The 22,211-nt window shown below is 43.7% G+C and overlaps 1 protein-coding gene across 5 annotated transcripts in view; it reads left to right on the forward strand.

The window, feature by feature from the left end:
* LOC115137144 (dedicator of cytokinesis protein 10-like) overlaps window positions 1–22,211 on the forward strand; it is a 179,486-nt gene that overhangs the window by 57,898 nt on the left and 99,377 nt on the right. For 2 of the 5 annotated variants that reach the window (XM_065024655.1, XM_029673248.2), the window contains exons 2-4: window positions 11,185–11,304; window positions 12,666–12,755; window positions 15,290–15,372. In XM_065024655.1, coding sequence (XP_064880727.1) covers window positions 11,185–11,304; window positions 12,666–12,755; window positions 15,290–15,372 — 293 coding nt within the window. Of the gene's footprint in view, window positions 1–8,010; window positions 8,238–11,184; window positions 11,305–12,665; window positions 12,756–15,289; window positions 15,373–22,211 lie in introns of those variants that run through there. The other 3 variants (XM_065024657.1, XM_065024658.1, XM_065024656.1) reach the window with 3 other exon arrangements.

Genomic DNA, 22,211 nt, shown 5'->3' on the forward strand with positions numbered 1-22,211 from the left:
CATACCTTTGGTCATGTAGTGTATAATCCATGGAAGGATTTTGTAACCTCTTACCCTGGCAATTTGACTGTTCAGCTCATTGGTACACTAGCAATGGATGCAAGTCCTGACTTGAATGGGAACTGCCATCTATGGATTATACATTATTATTTTGTACCTTTTTACCCCATTTTCATGGTATCTAATTGGTAGTTCCAGGGTTGGGGAGGTTACTTTCTAACTGCAATCTGTTACAGTTACTAGTTACCCGCCCAAAATGCAATGCAAATAGTCCGGGTAGCCATTTGATTACTTGTTCAGGATTCTTATGGCTTGGGGATAAAAACTGTTGAGAAGCATTTTGGTCCTAGACTTGGCGTTCCGGTACCGTTTGCCATGCGGTAGTAGAGAGAACATTCTATGACTGGGGTGGTTGGAAGTACAGGAGGGGACTGAGCACGTACCCCAAATCAGTAACATAACTTTTGGATTACCCAAACTCAGTAACTTAATCTGATTACATTCACTTACTTTTAGATTACTTTCCCCTTAAGAGGCTTTAAAATAAGACAAAATGTACAGTTGAAGTCGGAAGTTTACATACACCTTAGCCAAATACATTTAAACTCAGTTTTTCACAATTCCTGACATTTAATCTAAATTATTAATAATTATTATTTTAAGAATGTGAAATGTCAGAATAATAGTAGAGTGATTTATTTCAGCTTTTATTTCGTTCACCACATTCCCAGTGGGTCAGAAGTTTACATACACTCAATTAGTATTTGGTAGCATTGCCTTTAAATGGTTTAACTTGGGTCAAACATTTTGGGCAGCCTTCCACAAGCTTCCCACAATGAGTGTGGTGAATTTTGTCCCATTCCCCCTGACAGAGCTGGTGTAACTGAGTCAGGTTTGTAAGGCCTCCTTGCTTGCACACGCTTTTTCAGTTCTGCCCACAAATGTTCTATAGGATTGAGGTCAGGGCTTTGTTATGGCCACTCCAATACCTTGACTTTGTTGTCCTTAAGCCATTTTCCACAACTTTGGAAGTATGCTTGGGGTCGTTGTCCATTTGGAAGACCCATTTGCGACCAGGCTTTAACTTCCTGACTGATGTCTTGAGATGTTGCTTCAATATATCCACATAATTTTTGTTCCTCATGATGCCATCTATTTTGTGAAGTGCACCAGTCCCTCCTGCAGCAAAGCACCCCCACAACATGATGCTGCCACCCCCGTTCTTCACGGTTGGGATGGTGTTCTTCGGCTTGCAAGCCTCCTCTTTTTTCCTCCTTTTCCTCCAAACATAATAATTGTCATTATGGCCAAACAGTTCTATTTTTGTTTCATCAGACCAGAGGACATTTCTTCTAAAAGTATGATCTTTGTCCCCATGTGCAGTTGCAAACTGTAGTCTGGCTTTTTTTATGGCGGTTTTGGAGCAGTGGCTTTTCCCTTGCTGAGCGGCCTTTCGGGTTATGTTGATATAGGACTTGTTTTTACTGTGGATATAGATACTTTTGTACATGTTTCCTCCAGCATCGTCATAAGGTCCTTTGCTGTTGTTTTGGGATTGATTTGTACTTTTTGCACCAAAGTACGTTAATCTCTAGGAGACAGAACGCGTCTCCTTCCTGAGCGGTACGTTGACTGTGTGTTCCCATGGTGTTTATACTTGAGTACTATTGTTTGTACAGATGAACGTGGTACTTTCTGGTGTTTGGAAATTGCTCCCAAGGATGAACCAGACTTGTGGACGTCTACAATTTTTTTTCTGAGGTCTTGGCTGATTTCTTTATATTTTCCCATGAGTGTCAAGGAAAGAGGCACTGAGTTTGAAGGTAAAGCCTTGAAAAATGCACAAAGTAGATGTCCTATCCAACTTGTCAAATCTATAGTTTGTTAACAAGAAATTTGTGGAGTGGTTGAAAAATGAGTTTTAATGACTCCAACCTAAGTGTATGTAAACTTCCGACTTCAACTGTATGTTACCAATTGAACGACATCTATTGCAGGATAAAGCAATGTTAAAGTTTACATAGCTGACCATATATGGATTTTCAATTTTACTTTGTGTTGGTTGTGTAGGCTTCTTCTAACCCATCACTTTCTACTACATATAAGTAATATGATTCAATTATATCTTTACATTAAAAACCAAAGTCTATCAGAATTCCAGTCATTCCAATAAATGTTATACCCCTTGATCTTCAAGAATAGGACTTGGAAATATGGAAGTATAGATTAGCCCCCCCCAAAAGAATCCTGAGCATATCCCCAAAACAAAGGACTTATTAGCCAGCCCTACTCTGTTGATTATGATTTTACTTTCATGGAGGACTGATTGGGCTGAGCTTATGGAATGGCATGCTTTGAGCACTACAGAAAAGTGCTATTTACACGTGGGAAATGAATGCCATATGTTGCATTTGCTATAGGCCTACTGTTAACCTTTTTGTTGGTGACACTTTGATCTCTTGATAAGGATGAAACAATTACAAAATGGGCTCCCCACCTCTGTTTTGGTATAAAAAAAAAAAAGCTGAAGGACGGGCCTGCAGAAATGTAACCACTCTCAGATTAATAGACAAGAGTTATGGATGCAAGGACTGACCGTCCATGATATCAAAACTATTGTTTTAACCACATTATGAGGCTATACAATGTGTGTTTACATTTACAATGTTTACAAACATTGGAGTAAAACAAGGTTATATGTTGGGTTCTCATGGACTGTGACAGTTGAACTAAGTTCATGAGGCATTTATAAGTTATATTCTTCAAGAATCAATGGATATATGTATATGTTTGGACACACCTACTCATTTAAGGGTTTTCTTTATTTTTTACTATTTTCTACATTGTAGAATAATTGTGAAGACATCAACACTATGAAATAACACATATGGACTCATGTAGTAACCAAAAAAAGTATTTGAGATTCTTCAAAGTAGCCACCCTTTGCCTTGAAAACAGCTTTGCACACTCTTGGCATTCTCTCAACCAGCTTCATGAGGTAGTCACATGAAATGCATTTCAATTAACAGGTGTGCCTTGTTAAGTGGAATTTCTTTCCTTAATGCGTTTGAGCCATTCAGTTGTGTTGTGACAAAGTAGGGTTGGTATACCAAGTCGGTAAAAGACCAAGTCCATATTATGGCAAGAACAGCTCAAATAAGCAAAGAGAAATGACAGTCCGTCATTACTTTAAGACATGAAGGTCAGTCAATCTGGAAAATTTCAAGAACTTTGAAAGTTTCTTCAAGTGCAGTCACAAAAACCATTAAGCGCAATGATGAAACTGGCTCTCATGAGATCCGCCACAGGAAAAGAAGACCCAGAGTTACCTCTGCTGTAGAGGATAAGTTCATTAGAAGTCGGCAATTAACTGCACCTCAGATTGCAGCCCAAATAAATGCTTCAGAGTGTTCAAGTAACAGACACATCTCAACATCAACTGTTCAGAGGAGACTGTATGAATCAGGCCTTCATGGTCGGACACCAATAAGAGGAAGAGACTTGCTTGGGCCAAGAAACACGAGCAATGGACATTAGACCGGTGGACATCTGTCCTTTGGTCTGATGAGTCCAAATTTGAGATTTTTGGAACAGCCGTCCACAACAGCCACAATCCGTGAGACGCAAATAGCTGAATGAGAGAGCAGCATTGTGATTCACATCAATGCGCTATGTAGATATCAATAACAAGTGATATCCGTATCGCCGTAGACTACACCACTGCTGTCATCCTTACCTCCAAGCGTTTATTCAAGTTGGATAATCTTTGGATGCCGACAGCAGTCGCACCATTGGAAGACATAGCTTGGACTGTAGCCTACAAGAGTTTATGCCTGCACCTTTCCCGAGATCCATCAATCACATTTGGCGTGTCATCATAGTGGTCTCTGACTTGTGGTCAGACTCGCTCAGGTGGAACAAATTTAAACTTGTGCCTTTTTTCAATGCTGATTTGAATATCATTGAGAAAACAGAGAAGTGTCAAAGATTTTTTTCTTGCAAACATCCTTTCAGATTTTAAACGTAATCCTCGAAGTAAATCATCTACTTTTTCAAAAGTATCTGTATTCTGATTACAATATTTTTGCTGGTAATGTAACAGATGACAGTTACCATTTTATTTTGTAATCCCTTACATATAATCCGTTACTCCCCAACCCTGGTAGTTACAGTCTTGTTCTGTTGCTGCAACTCCCCTACGGACTCTGGAGAGGCGAAGGTGGAGAGCCATGCGTCCTCCGAAACACGACCCTGACAAGCACCGCTTCTTGACACGCTGCTCGCTGAACCCGGAAGCCAGCCGCCCTAATTTGTCAGGGAAAACACCGTCCAGCTGGCGACCATAGTCACAAGGCGCCACTAGAGCGAGATGAGACAAGGAAATCCCAGCCGGCCAAACCCTCCCCTAACTGGGCCAATTGTGCGCTGCCTCATGGGTCTCCCGGTCACGGCCGGCTGTGACAGCCTGGGATCGAACCCCGGGTCTGTAGTGACGCCTCACGACTCAAGCCTTAGACCGCTGCGGCACTCGGGAGGCCCCGGATTATATTTATATGGTTGGTTGCGGCTGTCAGTTTGCCTTTTGCAGATTTCAAAATACAATCGTAGGAAAAACGCTCAATTTGGAAAGTACTAATCCTAATATTGTACAGTAACACTTTATGTGACACCCAGCGTCATAACACATTATGTTTATTTTTTATAAAATAAGGCAAGTCAGTTAAGAACAAATTCTTATTTTCAATGACGGCCTAGGAACAGTGGGTTAACTGCCTGTTCAGGGGCAGAACGACAGATTTGTACCTTGTCAGCTCAGGGATTTGAACTTGCAACCTTCCGGTTACTAGTCCAACGCTCTAACCACTAGGCTACTCTGCCACCCCAAAATGTGCCGTCTAACCATGTCATGATATGGCATAGCAGCTGACATAACTTGTCATAACCTGTCATAATATGTTCACAACTCTGTCATGACCCATATGTTTACACCTATTGTGACATATATACTGCGGTATTTTTGGGCTAGTTATGACACCTACATAAGAGTGTCAAAACCCACATTTATTTAAAAATATATATTCTCCCAAGAAGTTTCCTTTTAAAAAAAAAAGTTTGTTTCTTAAATCCTTTGTTGTTGTAATGACTTCTTGTCATGTTTTTGTCCTCATATTTTATCACTTGTAGAAAATACAATTTATGACCCTGTCATGAAGCATTATGACCATTCTTTGTCACTTTACTTGGACTAAGAAAATACACTTTATGACACTGTCAAGAAGCATTACGACTATCATAATCATATGCTCCAGATAGGCCTATCACGTACATGCCCTTCTATCAGTCATCAGTCAAAAGGAGGGTGCCTTGTCCTGCTCCTGAAATCTGCTCCTCCCAGTCATCAGCAACAGATCACTGGAGTAGGTGCTGCGGCTGGCTTCCGGGTTGGATGTGCGCTGTGTTAAGAAGCAGTGCGGCTTGGTTGGGTTGTGTATCGGAGGCATGTGTATCGGACGCATGACTTTCAACCTTTGTCTCTCCCGAGCCCGAGCCCGTACGGGAGTTGTAGCGATGAGATCAGAAATGCATAGTAGCTACTAAAATATTTGGATACCACGAAAAAGGGGTCAAATTCAAAACAAAAAAATAATTTTGCAATTATGCACATCTGAAAACTGCCCCCGAGGCCTATGATTTCTTAATTTGGCCATTGGAATAGGGTACTATTTGGGATGCAACCCTTGTCTCCTCTCTCTCAATCAGTGTCTGTCAATGACTCTTCCTGTGACCCCTGTCTGTATCATTCTTCTCATGTGTTGGTTTGCGTGTCAAAGTCATGCTGCATTTCAGCTTTAAACTCTCGGTGCTCTTCCCTGGTGTTGCATTGACCACCGATGGACGGAGAGAGCAAAAATCGATTGCATTTTCACCTCTTTTTTAAATGATCAATAACATAAAAAGACGTAACAGTAGCTAATGTAATCAGGCTAACAGCACTCAGACAGGTTGATTCCTAAATGGCACCCTTTTCCCTATATAGTGCACTAATTTTGACACAGCCCTATGAGCCCTGGTCAAAAGTACATTAATGCCCTATGTAGGGAATAGGGTGCCATGGAATCAGAGGCTGTGACGTCACAGGGTCAGTTCCTCAAACTGTCTGGTAGCTGACAGCTCTCTGTTCTGCATTGAAATTCCATCAAGGGAAGTGTGTGTGTGTGGGGGGGGGGATTTTTGTCAGAATAATAGTAGAGAGAATGATTTATTTCAGCTTTTATTTCTTTCATCACATTCCCAGTGGGTAAGAAGTTTCATACACTCAATTAGTATTTGGTAGCATTGCCTTTGAATTGTTTAACTTGGGTCAAACGTTTGGGTAGCCTTCCACAAGCTTCCCACAATAAGTGGGGTGAATTTTGGCCCATTCCTCCTGACAGAGCTGGTGTAACTGAGTCAGGTTGGTAGACCTCCTTGCTCACATACGCTTTTTCAGTTCTGCCCACAAATGCTCTATAGGATTGAGGTCAGGGCTTTGGGATGGCCACTCCAATACCTTGACTTTGTTGTCCTTAAGCCAATTTGCCACAACTTTGGAAGTATGCTTGGGGTCATTGTCCATTTGGAAGACCCATTTGCGACCAAGCTTTAACTTCCTGACTGATGTCTTGAGATGTTGCTTCAATATATCCACATAATTTTTGTTCCTCATGATGCCATCTATTTTGTGAAGTGCACCAGTCCCTCCTGCAGAAAAGCACCCCCACAACATGATGCTGCTGGTGTTCTTCTGCTTGCAAGCCTCCCCCTTTTTCCTCCAAGCATAATGATGGTCATTATGGCCAAACAGTTCTATTTTTGTTTCATCAGACCAGAGGACATTTCTCCAAAAAGTATGATCTTTGTCCCCATGTGCAGTTGCAAACCGTAGCTTTTTTATGGCGGTTTGGAGCAGTGGCTTCTTCCTTGCTGAGCGGCCTTTCAGGTTATGTCAATATAGGACTTGTTTTACTGTGGATATAGATACTTTTGTACCTGTTTCCTCCAGAATCTGTTGTTCTGGGATTGATTTGCACTTTTCACACCAAAATACGTTAATCTCTAGGAGACAGAACGCATCTCCTTCCTGAGCGGTATGACGGCTGCGTGGTCCCATGGTGTTTATACTTGTGTGCTATTGTTTGTACAGATGAACGTGGTACCTTCAGGAGGTCTACAAAAAACATTTTCTGAGGTCTTGGCTGATTTCTTTTGATTTTCCCATGATGTCAAGCAAAGAGGCACTGAGTTTGAAGGCAGGCCTTGAAATACATCTGCAGGTTCACCTCCAATTGACTCAAATGATGTCAATTACCCCATCAGAAGCTTCTAAAGCCATGACATCATTTTCTGGATTTTTACGAGTTTTCATGATTCCACCCTTGGTGTATGTAAACTTCCGAATTTCAACTGTAGGTTGTGTGCGTGTGTGCGCGCGCGTGCGTGTGTGCGTGTGTGAATGCATGTTTGTGAAAAGAGAGTGAGAGGGTTGGGCATTGATTACAACCATGGAGACAAAAACCGAGAGTGTGTCATGGTGGCAGTTTGTAAGAATTCAGTTGTGTGACGTAGCGAGGGGATGTGGTCACTTTAGTGTGTACGCAGTGTCAGTATTACCAAGCAGTACCAAGCACAACCAAGTATAGCCAGCCCTGTAATGGTACTATGGCTAATGTATCTAATAATATTAATAATAATAATGATGATATAATTAATGCCATTTATCAGACATTTTTATACCAAGTGACTGACCGTAGTGTGTGCATACAGTACATTTTCCATATGGGCGGCCCCAGTGGGAATCCATCCCGAAAATGTGGTGAGATTAAGAACAGAGCGAGAGAGCGGTCTACAGAGAGAAACGGAGAGAGAGAGAGAGAGAGTGGTTTGGTGGTTGGACTTTCTTTTTTTGTTGTAAGTTTCCCCTGCTGCACCTCTGTCACTGTGTGACATCAAGCCTCTACTTCCTCTTTGGGCCACCACGCGCTCCAACAGGTCTCGCACACCCTTCAATGGACCTTCTGCTTCTGCCTGCTGGAACACATGTCCTCTCCGTGTTCTCGTGTCAGTGTGTGTCACCGGTATCCGTGTGCAGTAGTCTCCTGTTTTGAATCAGGATGAGTTTCAGGAGTAAGATCACGTTCCGAAGGAAGAACAGGGATAAGAACAGGCGTGTGCGGAACGATTTCAACCGCCTGAGTGTTGTATGTATGCCCTCTTTCTATCTAGCTATCTATATTTCTATCTTTCTATCTTTCTATCTCCCTCTTTAGTGCAGTGCCGTACCTGTGTGTTTTTATTGCCCTGGGCTTCCTGTTCCTTTCTGTTGCACCTGTCGATCCGGGGTGAAGTTCCCCTTAGGTACAGATCTAGGATCAGCTTCCCCTTCCCCAGTCCTAACCTTAATCATTAGTGTATGAAAGACGAAACTGGCCCGGGATCAGTCTCTATGGGGCAACTTCACTCGACACTGCACCTGTCCGTCAACATGAGGCACAGTTTGGAATTGGACATTGCTAGCCTTTGTCTAATACTAGTTAGCCAATGCCTCTCTGTTTGACTATCTGATCGGTGTGTTGGTATCTGTAACTGGCAGAGACTCCAACAGTATTGCTCCCTATGTCTATCTGAGTTTTTAACCAGTGGAGTGGCCATGTACAATCAGGAAGGGGATCTTTTTGTTCACAACATTTAAACTGGAGATATGAGGTTGTCAGCAAGGGACTTGTACGCCTCTATACGTAGGTCTGATTGTACAAATGCTCTGCAAATTCCTAACTATATCGGGTGTGATGTAGTCTGGTGCAACATAGACCCCGAACGTGTAGGTGTTACGTAGCGTGTATCAAGCTGCTCTGAGATTTGATACGACGCCGACAGCAACACGGCTGACTCTGAAGTCTCAGTCAGTACCAAGCTGTTGTGTGACTGAGCCGATAGTACGTCAGGCGTCAGGGAAGGTGCCGCTACTGTACGACGCTAAGCTAGCTTCGGCCGACTGTTATCAGCGCCCATTTCCTTACACATTGTTGTCATTTTCCAAGCGGTTTTGTCTGTCTTAATGTCACCCTACTCCCTCACCATTGCACTACTTTTGACCAGACTAAAGGGGAACCAAAACTTAAGGGGTGCTATTTGACCTCTCAGTGCCTCTGGTCAAGTCCAGAGTCAAAACTGAATGAGCCAAATCCACAGCCCTGCTCAGTAGGGTGATTAAGTGATTTGGCAACAGCGTGAATGAATGCTGAATATGAAAGGCTGTTGTTCATGTGTTTCCCTGCCCCTCCCCCAGTTCATCTGTATATGGTAAGATCCCTACTGACTGGAACCAAGGTAGGAGAGATTGCGAGGCAGATTCGAACCCATGCCGATGGATAGTTTTGGTTAAACATGTGTGCCGGGGCGGGTACTCGGCACTAACTGCTGGACCACATGCCACTCAGGCAAAAGATATTGTCTTGGTAGACATTTCTGTGAGGTTGAGAAAAGAAATTGTCCTCAGTCGTCATTCTCTCTTCCAGTCAGGTACAGTTCGTATAAACAAATTGTTTTTTTGTTTTTTTTACAGTGGAGTCACACCAAGATCCTTCCTCACAACAAGGAATGTTATGATTCTGGGTATTTTTCAGTCTTTCGTTTTTTGTCACATTCTTTGTCATGGTTTTATGCCTCAATGACAGCTTGGTTTCTACCTCTTTCCCGTGTGGGTGAGCGGTGCATTCTGTCAGAGTTGTATTCACGAGGAACCAAACGGAAGCAAACAGGCTGAAACGCGGAGGGAGCTAGCTGAACTTAAGAAACCCTTTCAAGAAATCCAATAAACCCTATTTCCTTTTTAAAACGTTTTGCTACGTTGTGCACTAATGAATACACCCCCTGGTCTAACTGAACAGGGGATAGTGGTCGGAACCCCCCGCTATGGGCGTGTAAACAGAGAACACAGCTCTTCAGTTTTCCACTTCTCCGACCACAGTTTTTGTTAGCAGTGATGAATAAGACATACTGCTTTCCTTTCAGGACGGAAATAGCCTCGTCTCATCATGTGCAGTCCATTTCGCTTTCTGTGAAACGCTCTGTCTGGATGGGCTTGTTGAGACCATGTGCTGTGCAGATGTGTAGCCTAACCCTTCACCTAAAACGTATTGTAAACTTCTGCCTTTGTGACATATCAGTCTACTGTCTTTTCAGAACTCAAATCTCTGATGTAATCCTTTGCATCGAAATACTATTAAGCACCAGAATGTAAAAATAATAGGTGACATTGAGCCTATCATTTAAATATGTTTTCTGAGCTGTTATGATCACTGCTAATGTGATATAGTCTCCATCTGTCAGTTAAACAGTTTCCCTTGTTGGAAAGAGGGGAACAGCTCGACATGTTTCTGGTTCAGTTTGGTTTGGCACATGACATGTAAACCACTTCATCCTCTATTTTACTTCTCTCTTCCCCGCCCCTCTAGACTGGGGCCTGCGTCCCAAATGGCACTCTCTTCACTATGTAGTGCACCACTTCTGGCCAGGGTCTATAGGGAACGGGGCCGCATTTTGGATGCAGCCTTGATGTTTGTGGAGCTGATCCAATTGTGACGGAGTGAACACAGGAAGTGAGGTGGTAGCTAGTTTTTCATGCCGTTTCAAAAGAAAAGAAAAAAAAGAAGAGAAATGGATAGATTAACAGATTTTCTGAGGTTTTAGACAATTTGCCTAGCCACACCATTTGGCTAGTCTTTGATTTGAAGAATACTTGTTGACTGGCTGACTTCTCTCAGAGTTCAGAGAGGTTTACGAGTCATGATTATTGAACAGTGTAGAGGCAAATTGCACTTGGTGTTAGCCTAGTCATTTGTGTCGCTGGCTGTCTGTCTGTCTTTCTCTCTCTGTGTGTTACAGCAGGATAAGTCCTAGATGTAGAAGACTTTCTGTGTGACCTAATAGTTGACTATGTTGGATATCCCATGGTGTGACTGTTACAGCAGTCATCAAGTGTATGGCTGACCTCGCAATTTTGAAAACGAGTGTGTTCCACGTGGACCGGGATTTGAATCCTGCCTCCGCCACTTTCTCATCTGTGTTTCCTCAAGTAGTACCCAAGTATTTATTTCACTGCCATATGGGATAAGTCAAATGTCTGTCTGTGTGTGTGTGTTCCAGCAGGAGAAACCCAAGCTGATAGACCCTCTGGACTATGAGGCTGTGATCTGTGACCTGGGAGATGAGCTGAAGGAAGACCCCCTCCGAGAGCTGCTCCTCTTCCCCGACAACGATTTCACGGTGGGTACAAACGTGTCTGTGTCTGTGCTTGGGGGGAGGGGGGGTTTTGTGTGCGCGTTTGAGACGTGTGTGTGTGTGAATGCCATCCTGTCTCTGTCAAGTCTGTCTGTATGTCACCCACAAACGACCTCCTTTCACTTATTTCGTTTGCTGTGTGTGTGTGTGGGAATGGGGGTCTGGGAATGAGGGTGTGGGTGTGTGTGGGACTGTGTCTGTGTCTGGCTCATGCCAGCCACACCAATGTTTTTCAACAAGACGGAAGGACAGACAGACACACACACTCATTTTGCATTCTCAACCCCTCATTCCCCCCATTGCTTCTTCTCCCCAATGTCCCGTGGCTGTTGCTCATTAGTGACTTAATTAGTGCGCTAATGTGACTCCTTAAGAACACCACTTCATATGAACTAGTTTTAATTGGTTTTCGGGAAATGACTCGGCTCTCGAGTTGATGTTTAAAGTCATGACTCTGCTACCGTGATATATACACACACACACACACACACACACAGGCCCGGCAACCAAACAGTTCTGTTTCATTTGCTGGGTCTCCATAGCTCAATCTAATTGAAACTCCAAGTCACTTGCTAATGGACAAACCTAATTCGCTTCCAAAACCCCAAACTAAATGTCCTTCCTCTGAGTGTGCTGCATTTTAAACAGCTGACTGCAGACACAGTAAATCAGAACCAAGCATTGATCAGAGAGGGCGGGAACTTTGCTGTTCTCAGTGGCCTACATTCGGGACGAATGACACCCTATTCCCTGTATAGTGCACTACTTTTGACTAGAGTCCCATGGGCCCTGGTCAAAAGTAGTGCACTACATAGGGAATAGGGTGCTATTTGGGACAGAATTGCATTGAGTTGCCACTAGCTGCGTAATAATCAGTGAGATCAGTATTTCTCCAACTTTCAATCTTTCCTTCTAGGTATGGATGATTTATTTGAGCCATTTGCTATTTTTGACCTCAACATTTATGAATGAATTATGACGACACCGGAGCTCTCGGTCGGATGTTATTCGTCAAGTGCTGACACACTGGAATAGGGCTCAGTGATCTGACAGTACATCATAGTGGTAAAGACTGTATCCTTAGATTTCATATGTCCCCTCAAGCATTTACATATTCAGACTTGCACATATATCTTATCCCACGACTGCATGTAAGTACCTAAACTCAGTAATCCAAAACCCGCTCTCGCGTCAACAACAGCGACAGAGTTTTGTTCTCGGGGAAGAGGTTGAGATGTCAAGTCCACACCCCTTCCAGACCCGACAGTCTTTCACAAGAGATGAGCTTTTACCTGACATCAAACTGTCCCTCCCCATCTGATTTCTCCTTCACCTCTGTCCCCCAGGTATTCACAGTGCCTCTGGAGAGACGGACACTGCAGTCCACCGTGCCCCAGGGGGCCGAGCTCCAGGCCGAGTGTCTGCTGGTCAGACAGGTGAGTGTGTGTGAGAGAGAGAGAGAGAGTGCCACGCTTAGTTGTGTGATTGAGCTTGGGTGCAGAGGAGGGCTATGGAGCAGGGCTGACTCCACATTCAGTCTGGCAGGCAGGCAGCTTGGCCTGGTGGTTGTCCGGGTAAGGGTCCGGACTACATGCAGTTAGTGTACTTTAAACATATCCTCAACACAGAGGTCTACATCAACATCATGAGCTCGTAAGGCAGTGACATCAGGAGCACAGATGTGTTCTGTGTGCCTGCGAACGAGTGTGTGTGTGTGTGTGCGTGGGAGAGAGAGAGAGAACGAGAGTTTCCCCGGCTAGCTCTATTAGTGAAAGTGCAAGACTACAGAGAGAGAGAGAGAGCGAGAGAGCGCTTCCTGGTCCTTGACCCACTTCAGTCGCTATGTACGGAATACATACGAGAAAGTTCCTAACATGTATTCTGAACCCATGCCTTGGAGTTACTGCTCCTCCTCTGAACCAGAGGGAACGAGAAGTACAGTCGTGCAGCTTGCTGCTGGATCATGTTTCTCTCTGGGAATCAACAGCATCTGGAGTGTGTGTGTGGGGGGAGACCCAGCCCATGTTGTCAGAGCTGTGTGGCTGAGCTGACTGGACTGCTGCTTCCAATGAGCTCGTCTATGGAGCCGAATCATCTGAGGCTGCCTGCTGACCATGCAGGGAGGGAGGAGGGAGAGCAGGGATTTTGTCCACTGCATCCTGTTGTTTTGAAGGAACTCTGCTCTACTCAGCTTAGTTGGGCTGGCAAAGACACTAAGGGCACTAATGACTGCGACCTTTTGCACCATGAAACCATTTCATCTATTTTTGAGGAACCCTAGAAATGCAAATGAAGACGACCAGTGAAATTTTGCATACATTTCCCCTATTGGATTGTCAGTTGAAGATGTGGATCTGATAAGCCTATACTGTGGCTGTGACCCAAATGGCACCCCATTCCCTTTTATAGGGCAATCATTTGGGGTGGTACCCTATGGGCCGTGGTCAAAAGTAGCGCACTATAGGGAATTGGGTGCCATTTGGGTGTGCCTGTTTTCATGCTCTTATCGTGTGACAAGTCATGTTTGATGGTGAGGCTGAAGTGAAAGAGTTACAGCACACGCTGGCTGTGAGGAAGTGCTCAAATTAGCCAAACATTGTCTCACAGATATCCTCGCTGCATACGGAAACACACCAGACACCACACCGTCACAGCTTACTGATGATGATGGTGTGTGTGTGTGTGTGTGTGTGTGTGTGTGTGTGTGTGTGTGTGTGAGAGAGAGAGGTAGAGAGAGAGGTAGAGAGAGAGGTAGAGAGAGAGGTAGAGAGAGAGGTAGAGAGAGAGGTAGAGAGAGAGGTAGAGAGAGGGGTAGAGAGAGAGAGAGAGAGAGACTATTTAAGTATGTGCTCCCAGACATGTGTTATTGCCTTGTAGAAGTAAATATGTTTTGAGTCTTTAATAATGAATGTGATGACTGCCAGTGGAGCTGTGTTGAAGTGATAGATAATGATACTGCCACTCAGACAGAAAGAAGATAAGAATCCACAGAACAACAGAGAAAACATACTGCCGAGAGACAGGGTGAGAGTGCATGCGTGCGTGAGCGTCTGTATGTGATAACGAGTGAGAGGGAGTGCGCTTGCGCGCAGCCGAGCTTGCGTATCTGCGCTTTGTGTGCATGTGAGAGACAGAGAGAAGAGAGGGAGAGAAAGAAAGTCTGTAACTCAAGCCCGTGGGACAGAATGTTAATTCAATTCTTCTTATGGTTTGATTCATCTAATCATGGATTCAATCTTGTAACTCTGTAAGCTTGTGGGGCTCCAAGACAACCTGTGTGAAGCAAGCTAGGGCTGCATTGTCTGCGTCCCTCTTCAACATTAAGTGTGTCACAAATGGCACCCTTTTCCCTATGGGCCCTTGTCAAAAGTAATGCACTATGTAGGGAATAGGGCCCAATTTGGGACATGCCATTAATGTTGAAGCGGGACGCAGACTCTGCAGCCCTAGCTTGCGTCACACTGGGTTGTATGAGGACAGCTACTCATGTAAAACAAAGCTGTACACTGCATTTACATTACCATTACTGTGCCTTGGATCTACTTATTTCAATGGATAGAGTGTGTGTGTGTGTGTGTGTGTGTGTGACACACACACACACACACACTCTATCAACCACGTTGTGACAGAGAGGGGATTTTAAGCATCAACTGCCCATGCCAAGACGCGCACACACACAACACACAACACACAAATCTCTATTGTTGTTGATTGAGAACCTCTTTGCTGAGGAATGTGACTGGTATATTCCCTATGTGTAATTTGTTGTGTAGCTGCAAAAGAGACCATTGTCTCAATGCGACTCCCTGTTAAAATAAAGGTGAAATAAATACATGAAATAAAACACACTCACACACACGGTCATATATACAGACAGAATCAACTGTCTGTTATTCACCTGCACTAGGCATTAACAGAACCTCTCTCCCCTCCACTTCCTCCTCTTCCTCTTTCTTCTCCTCTATTCCAGGCCTGCGAGTACTACAACTCCCAACTACACGTGGTCCATTACAAATATGATGAGTACGCAGGAGATTACCGGCTACTTCCCAGGTACAGAACAGGCTATGAAAGAGTTGCAAAATTCCGTCAACTTTCCCAAAATACCCAGGTTTTCCAGAAATGTTGTGAAAGTTACCAGAATTTTGCAACCCTTGTCTATGATTACACCAATGTACAGAGCAGTGTGTGTACATATTTTCATTGTTCCGCATAAGAAAAGCACAGTACTTCGCCACTTCATGCACTTCTAAGTGTCATGATGTTATGGGTATTAAGTTAGACAGGGCCCACTCCAGGGCTTAACTGTTTTTGACATAGCGTCTTTGTCAGGAACGCATGCCACTTTCCAAAAGCGTACTTCACATAAACACCAGGAAAGACGCAGCTGAAAACCTCAGCAAGACCAGAAGATCCAGGGTCCGTGTCCCTAATGGAACCATATTACCTATTTAGTGCACTACTTTTGACCAGAGATCACTAAATAGGGAATAGGGTGCCATTTAAGATTCAGCCTGTGGTCTGCGGTTGCATAACGGGCCTCTTGAAAAATGGCTCTCTGTGATGTCAACAATGGGAACAAAAAACAAAATGGTGGACGTCGGTGGGATGTGTTGTTGAGTGGCAGGCTGTCCAGTTGCGGAGATGTCAGGGCTGTGCATTGGTCACTCGGCCATCAGAGCAGGGCCTCTTTGACCTCTGACCCCTATCCAGACCACTAATGTTCTCCTGGTCTCCCATGTGTTGGTTATGTTGGAGTCCAGTTAATTTCACGTGACCTTACGGAGTTTGTTGAACTTACAATCTTTTTGAGTTCATATACTGTAAATCGACTCTAAAACTGATCCATAGTTTACTTTTGATACTGTGTACAGTAGTTAACATCATAGATACTAAGAGACAATGTACATGCTCTTATAGAGGTTATATCCACATGATGAGTTTACTCTCTGAATCAGTTCCTCTGTCTTTCCCTGGACACAGAGTTAGCAGCAGATCTGAGATCAGTTTGGGCTCATCATACCATATGTCTGGGATCCAATTGACAGATTGACAGCCCAGTTCACTATGAGCTAGTCATCTTCACAAGCTGTGTCTATCCAGAGATTAAATAAACTCAGCAATAAAATAAATGTCCTCTTTATTTTCAGCAAACTTAACATGTATAAATATTTGTATGAACATAAGAAGATTCTACAACTGAGCTGTATCCTGAACAAGTTCCACAGACATGTGACTTAACAGAAATGGAATAATGTGTCCCTGAACAAAGTCAAGTCAAAAATCAAAGTCAAAAGTAACAGTCTGTATCTGGTGTGGCCACCAGCTGCATTAAGTACTGCAGTGATTCTCCTCCTCATGGACTGCACCAGATTTGCCAGTTCTTGCTGTGAGATGTTACCCCAGCAAGGCACGTGCAAGTGTGATGTTCGGATGTACCAATCCTGTGCAGGTGTTGTTACACGTGGTCTGCCAATGCGAGGATGATCAGCTGTCCGTCCTGTCTCCCTGTAGCGCTGTCTTAGGCGTCTCACAGTACGGACATTGCAATTTATTGCCCTGGCCACATCTGCAGTCCTCATGCCTCCTTGCAGCATGCCTAAGGCACGTTCACGCAGATGAACAGGGACCCTGGGCATCTTTCTTTTGGTGTTTTTCGGGGTCTATAGAAAGGCCTCTCCTGGTATCCTAAGTTTTCATAACTGTGACCTTAATTGCCTACTGTCTGTAAGCTGTTAGTGTCTTCGCATGGGAAACAGTGTTTAAACCCTTTACAATGAAGATCTGTGAAGTTATTTGGATTTTTACGAATTATCTTTGAAAAACAGGGTCCTGAAAAAGGGCTGTTCCTTTTTTTTGCTGAGTTTACAAGAGCCTTGAAGTCTGGCATGATGCAAGATTATTCAAACTATGACGTCCAAACACAGGGGTGTCCCTGAAGATTGCCTTTTTTTAAGCCTGTTGGAGACACTTTTAAAAATATGGCATGAATTATATTTGCTGAGACTGCTGTCCTTATAAAAGAGGGCTCAGTGCACACACACAAACACAGGGCGGCTCATGAGCGCACTTGAGCGAGGGCAGCCCTTTGTCGGGTCCTTTTCGGGAGGAGATGGAGAGGACTCGGCCACACATACAGTAAGTCATGGCTCAGCTCAGACACCCAGCCATAGAGATGGAGAAGAGAGAACACCTATCTTTGCTATGATAATCTCCCCAAGGGGCAATCTGCTGTTTACCAAAACTGAACATTGTCCCTTTAACCCATTTAAAATGGAGAAAGACCTCGATGGCACTGCCCATGCTTTAACAAGCTGTGTAGCAAGTCTACCCTCTATCCAACTCCATGCACCCAGCAACTCTACAGTAAAGCTTACCGTATGCTTCCCAGTCAAGAGTTCAAATTACACCATTTTTTTTAACGTTTGTTCATTTTGGTGTTCGGCAGCGTTCAGCTGGGTTTTTTCCGGCTGTTTGAGCACACAAATTTTTTTCTTGAGGCTTGTCGAAATTCGGTAGCTAAAGTTTATGCCCCTTCATCAGTGATTGGTCAAAAGCAGGGATTCTTCAATTAAGTGTTTGTTGTCATTCAACAACAGACGACTAGTTTTCATGCACATTTCATTTGAGAAATACTGCACCAAACATCTTAGTTACTATCTAAAACTTCCTCTGCAAAAACGTCAAAATGAATTACAGATTTCTTGACTTATCTTAGATTCATTCGGACTATTTTGAGGAAGGGTACTTGTTGCTATGGCGTCTCAAGAGGGACAAACAGTAATATTGCCACTTTTTTTCTAGTTTTTAAAGCAAAGGTATTGTAAGGGAGTATGCAAGGGAGTATTTACTTCGCCTAGCCGAGTTTTGCTAGGAGCAAACCGAACCTATGTATGCAGACACCTTCAGGGGAGTGAGAGCACCAAAGGTTTCTAACTGTGTCTTGTAATCGTGAGTTAGTACTTAGGTGATCTTAGAACTTATACACAGAGCCAGGGGTTTTCCCTGACAATGTGATCTGGTCAGAAACCACTCTGGGCTCAAGTTAGCCCCTGCCTGTGTAGTTAAACAGGCCCTACTACTACTACAATATACTGCTGTACTGTTACATTGCTATCAAAACACAGGTATCAACAGTAAAGTTGAGGTTGAATGTCATTACTGAGTCTAGTACATTTACGATATGATGAAAGGAGTCATAGAAACAGGACATCCTCCCTGTCTTGTGTCCCATATGACAGCCTATTCCCTAACTGCATAGTGCACTACTTTTGACCAGAGCCCTATGGGCCCTGTTCAAATGTAGTGCACTATGTAGTGGTAATAGGGTGCCTTTTGGAACACAGACCGTCTCTCTTTCTGCCTGGAGGCTTTTAAGTGTAGTCTTCTCCCTCTTGATATCCCTAATGGAAGACATCCACCCCCGACTGTCTGTGAGGGGAGAGAGAAATGGGGAAGGCAGAATGAGGGGAGTAGAGGAGGGTGGGGAGAAAGAGCAAGTAAGCAAAGTTGAGAGGTTGGAAATCCCGCTCATCGCTCATGGAACGATGCTTGTGGTCCAGCCTTCCATGTCCTTTCAAACAGCGGCGCTAACGCTAAGCGCTCACAGGGGGAAAAACTGACGCTCCTAACTGGATTCATTCTTCAAAATCACAATTTAACATGCATCTATTTTTATGACTAGCTGGACCTGCCACTTGGTTTTGAAGTATTGAAACGAATCCATATGGTGGTGCATACAGGTGCAATCCACATACAGGTGCATCCTGTTTCCATTGGTCATCCTTGATGTTTCGACAACTTGATTGGAGTCCACCTGTGGTAAATTGAATTGATTGGACATTATTTGGAAAGGCACACACCGCTCTATGTAAGGTCCTACAGTTGACAGTGCATGTCAGAGCAAAAACCAAGCCATGAGGTCGAAGGAATTGTCTGTAGAGCTCCAAGACAGGATTGTGTCGAGGCAACTATCTGAGGAAGGGTACCAAAAAATGTCTGCACTATTGAAGGTCCCCAAGAACACAGTGGCCTCCATCATTCTTAAATGGAAGAAGTTTGGGACCACCAAGACTCTTCCTAGAGCTGGCCGCCCGGCAAAACTGAGCAATCGGGGAAGGGCCTTGGTCAAGGAGATGATCAAGAACTCAATGGTCACTCTGACAGAGTTCCTTCGTGGAGATGGGAGAACCTTCCAGAAGGTCAACCATCTGTGCAGCACTCCACCAATCAGGCTTTTATGGTAGAGTGGCTAGACAAAAGCCACTCCTCAGTAAAAGGCACATGACAGCCCACTTGGAGTTTGTCAAAAGGCATCTAAAGGACTCTCAGACCATGAGAAACAAGATTCTCTGGTTTGATGAAACCAAGATTGAACTCTTTGGCCTGAATGCCAATTGTCACGTCTGGAGGAAACATGGCACCATGTTTTTCAGCTGCAGGGACCGGAGACTAGTCAGGATCAAGGAAAAGATTAACGGAGCAAAGTACTGAAAGATCCTTGATGGAAACCTGCTCCAGAGCGCTCAGGACCTCAGACTGGGGCGACAGTTCACCTTCCAACAGGACAATGACCCTACGCACACAGTCAAGACAACACAGGATTGGCTTCGGGACAAGTCTCTGAATGTCCTTGAGTGGCCCAGCCAGAGCCCGAACTTGAACCCAATCGAACATCTCTGGAGACCTGAAAATAGCTGTGCAGCGACACTCACCATCCAACTTGACAGAGTTTGAGGGGGTCTGCAGAAACGAATGGGAGAAACTCCCCCAAATACAGGTGTGCCAAGCTTGTAGCGTCATACCCAAGAATCGAGGCTGTCATCGCTGCCAAAGGTGCTTCAACAAAGAGATGTTTCAGTAAAGGGTCTGAATACTTACGTAAATGTGATGTTTCAGTTTGTTTTGTTTAAAAAAAAAATGAAAAACCTATTTTTTCTTTGTCATTATGGGGTGTTGTGTGTAGATTGATGAGTCAATGTAATCCTTTTTAGAATACTGCTGTAACGTAACGTGGGAAAAGTGAACAGATCGGAATAGTTTCCGAATGCATTGTAAACACGCTAAATAGGTCAGGAGCCAGACATGGAGCCTAAGATGGAACAAACATGAATTATTTAGCCTATATTATTTAAAGACTATAGCCTACAAAGAAATACATTGAGAAGCATTTGCGAGTGCGACACAATAAGCTGGTACGTACATAAATTCTCAGCAATGAAACATTTTGTTATATTAAATCATTAGTCTATAAATTGCAAATATAGTGACTTACTTGTAATTAAATACAAATTAATTGAAAAATGACTTATTAGTGCCTTAGAAACACGGGTTTGGCCAGTCTGTGGCTTCAGGCTCATGTGATGTGGTGCCTGCAAAGCCGGTCAGCAGCGGAGAATACCCTTCCCACACTTGCAGAGCCACTGTGGATGCTAAACACCCTTTTGGCTAGTCTTAGGTTTTTAGGCAAAATAACCCAATCAAAACGGAAAGCTCCTTGAATGTGGGAATATACCAGGCCTACTGAACCAAAATCAATGATGGCCTATTATATAGATAATAGAACAAAAATGAACGAAACGTTTAAGAGATCAGATTTTTGGTTGATGCATACTTTGCTACAATGACACACTTAGAGCACACAAGTAGACTACAGATGCATGCTGAGACGGCATGCCCTGAGCTTGTGAAGTGACAACTACTGGAGCGATATTAGAGGACCAGAAGGCTGACGCCCTAGACTTTAGGAATCTCACTCCGCGCTGCTATGGGGGGTGATCCGTGCCAGAATTAAGCCTCATGAAGCTACTGATACCTCTCACCAAGTCACCGCACCGAGCGTCTTCCTAGCGCTATAAAATAACGCCATGAATTACTGTCAGTGGAGACAAGTTTGTTTCTAAGGAGTCAAACTGCCGACGCGTTCACGTCACGTCACGTCACGAATATGTGGATTAAGGAGGCCCCGCACCGCTCTGATTCAGAGGGGTTGGGATGAATGCATTCAGTTGTACAACTGACTAGGTATCCCACTTTCCTTTTCTTTGTTGTGGGTAGTCTAGGTCTCTAGTGGCGTATTCAAAACAACTCTGAAGTTGGCAATCTCTGACTTCCGACTTCAATGCGTTCAAGACAACTAGGAACTCTGGGTAAAATTAGCTCAGACTGGGATTTTTGCTTTGAACAGTCATCCAACTCGGAATCTTAGGCATCTTTCTCTGACCTGAAAATCACTTAGAATTGGTGTGGGACTATGCATAGACCAAACAGTTTAACAGATAAAAACATTTATTATTCAGGAGAATCCCATTGAATCAGGCTATTCATTTCAGTGCAGTTGCTTTCTTACGCATATCTTTAGACTAAACGGAACCAAAAACACCCCAGCCTGTATTGATCACAGATCATCATGAAGCCTGAACATTTAAGCTGTTTTTCATTGATTTAGCCCACAGTTTCCTACACATGAAGACCTATATTTAATCTGGAGTTGACAAACAAAAGCCTGACTAGGGTCCTGACTTTCCCCCACATCATATTACCAATTAGGCTAAATGTATTCCTATTAATTTGTATAGGCTAACCATTGCGATTAATGCTATTTACCATCTTCTGCTTTTTATGTATAAACAGGCATCAGGATAAACATAATATAATTTCAATGCCCCCCCACGCACACATAGTTACTTACCTTACAGATCATAAAGTTAACTGATTTCCACTCATTCATATGCAAATACATTTGATTCATACACTTGCTTGTCTGGCTGGCATGTTTTCATTTTAAATAGGCATTCCCTTACCTACACTGAAATAATTTGTCCTCAATTATGATTTAAAAAAATCATAGTACATTAGTACACCCTTGTGGTTGAATATATATCTATTGTAAG

Source organism: Oncorhynchus nerka, linkage group LG11, assembly GCF_034236695.1.
Source record: "Oncorhynchus nerka isolate Pitt River linkage group LG11, Oner_Uvic_2.0, whole genome shotgun sequence".
In the NCBI taxonomy this organism is placed as follows: domain Eukaryota; kingdom Metazoa; phylum Chordata; class Actinopteri; order Salmoniformes; family Salmonidae; genus Oncorhynchus; species Oncorhynchus nerka.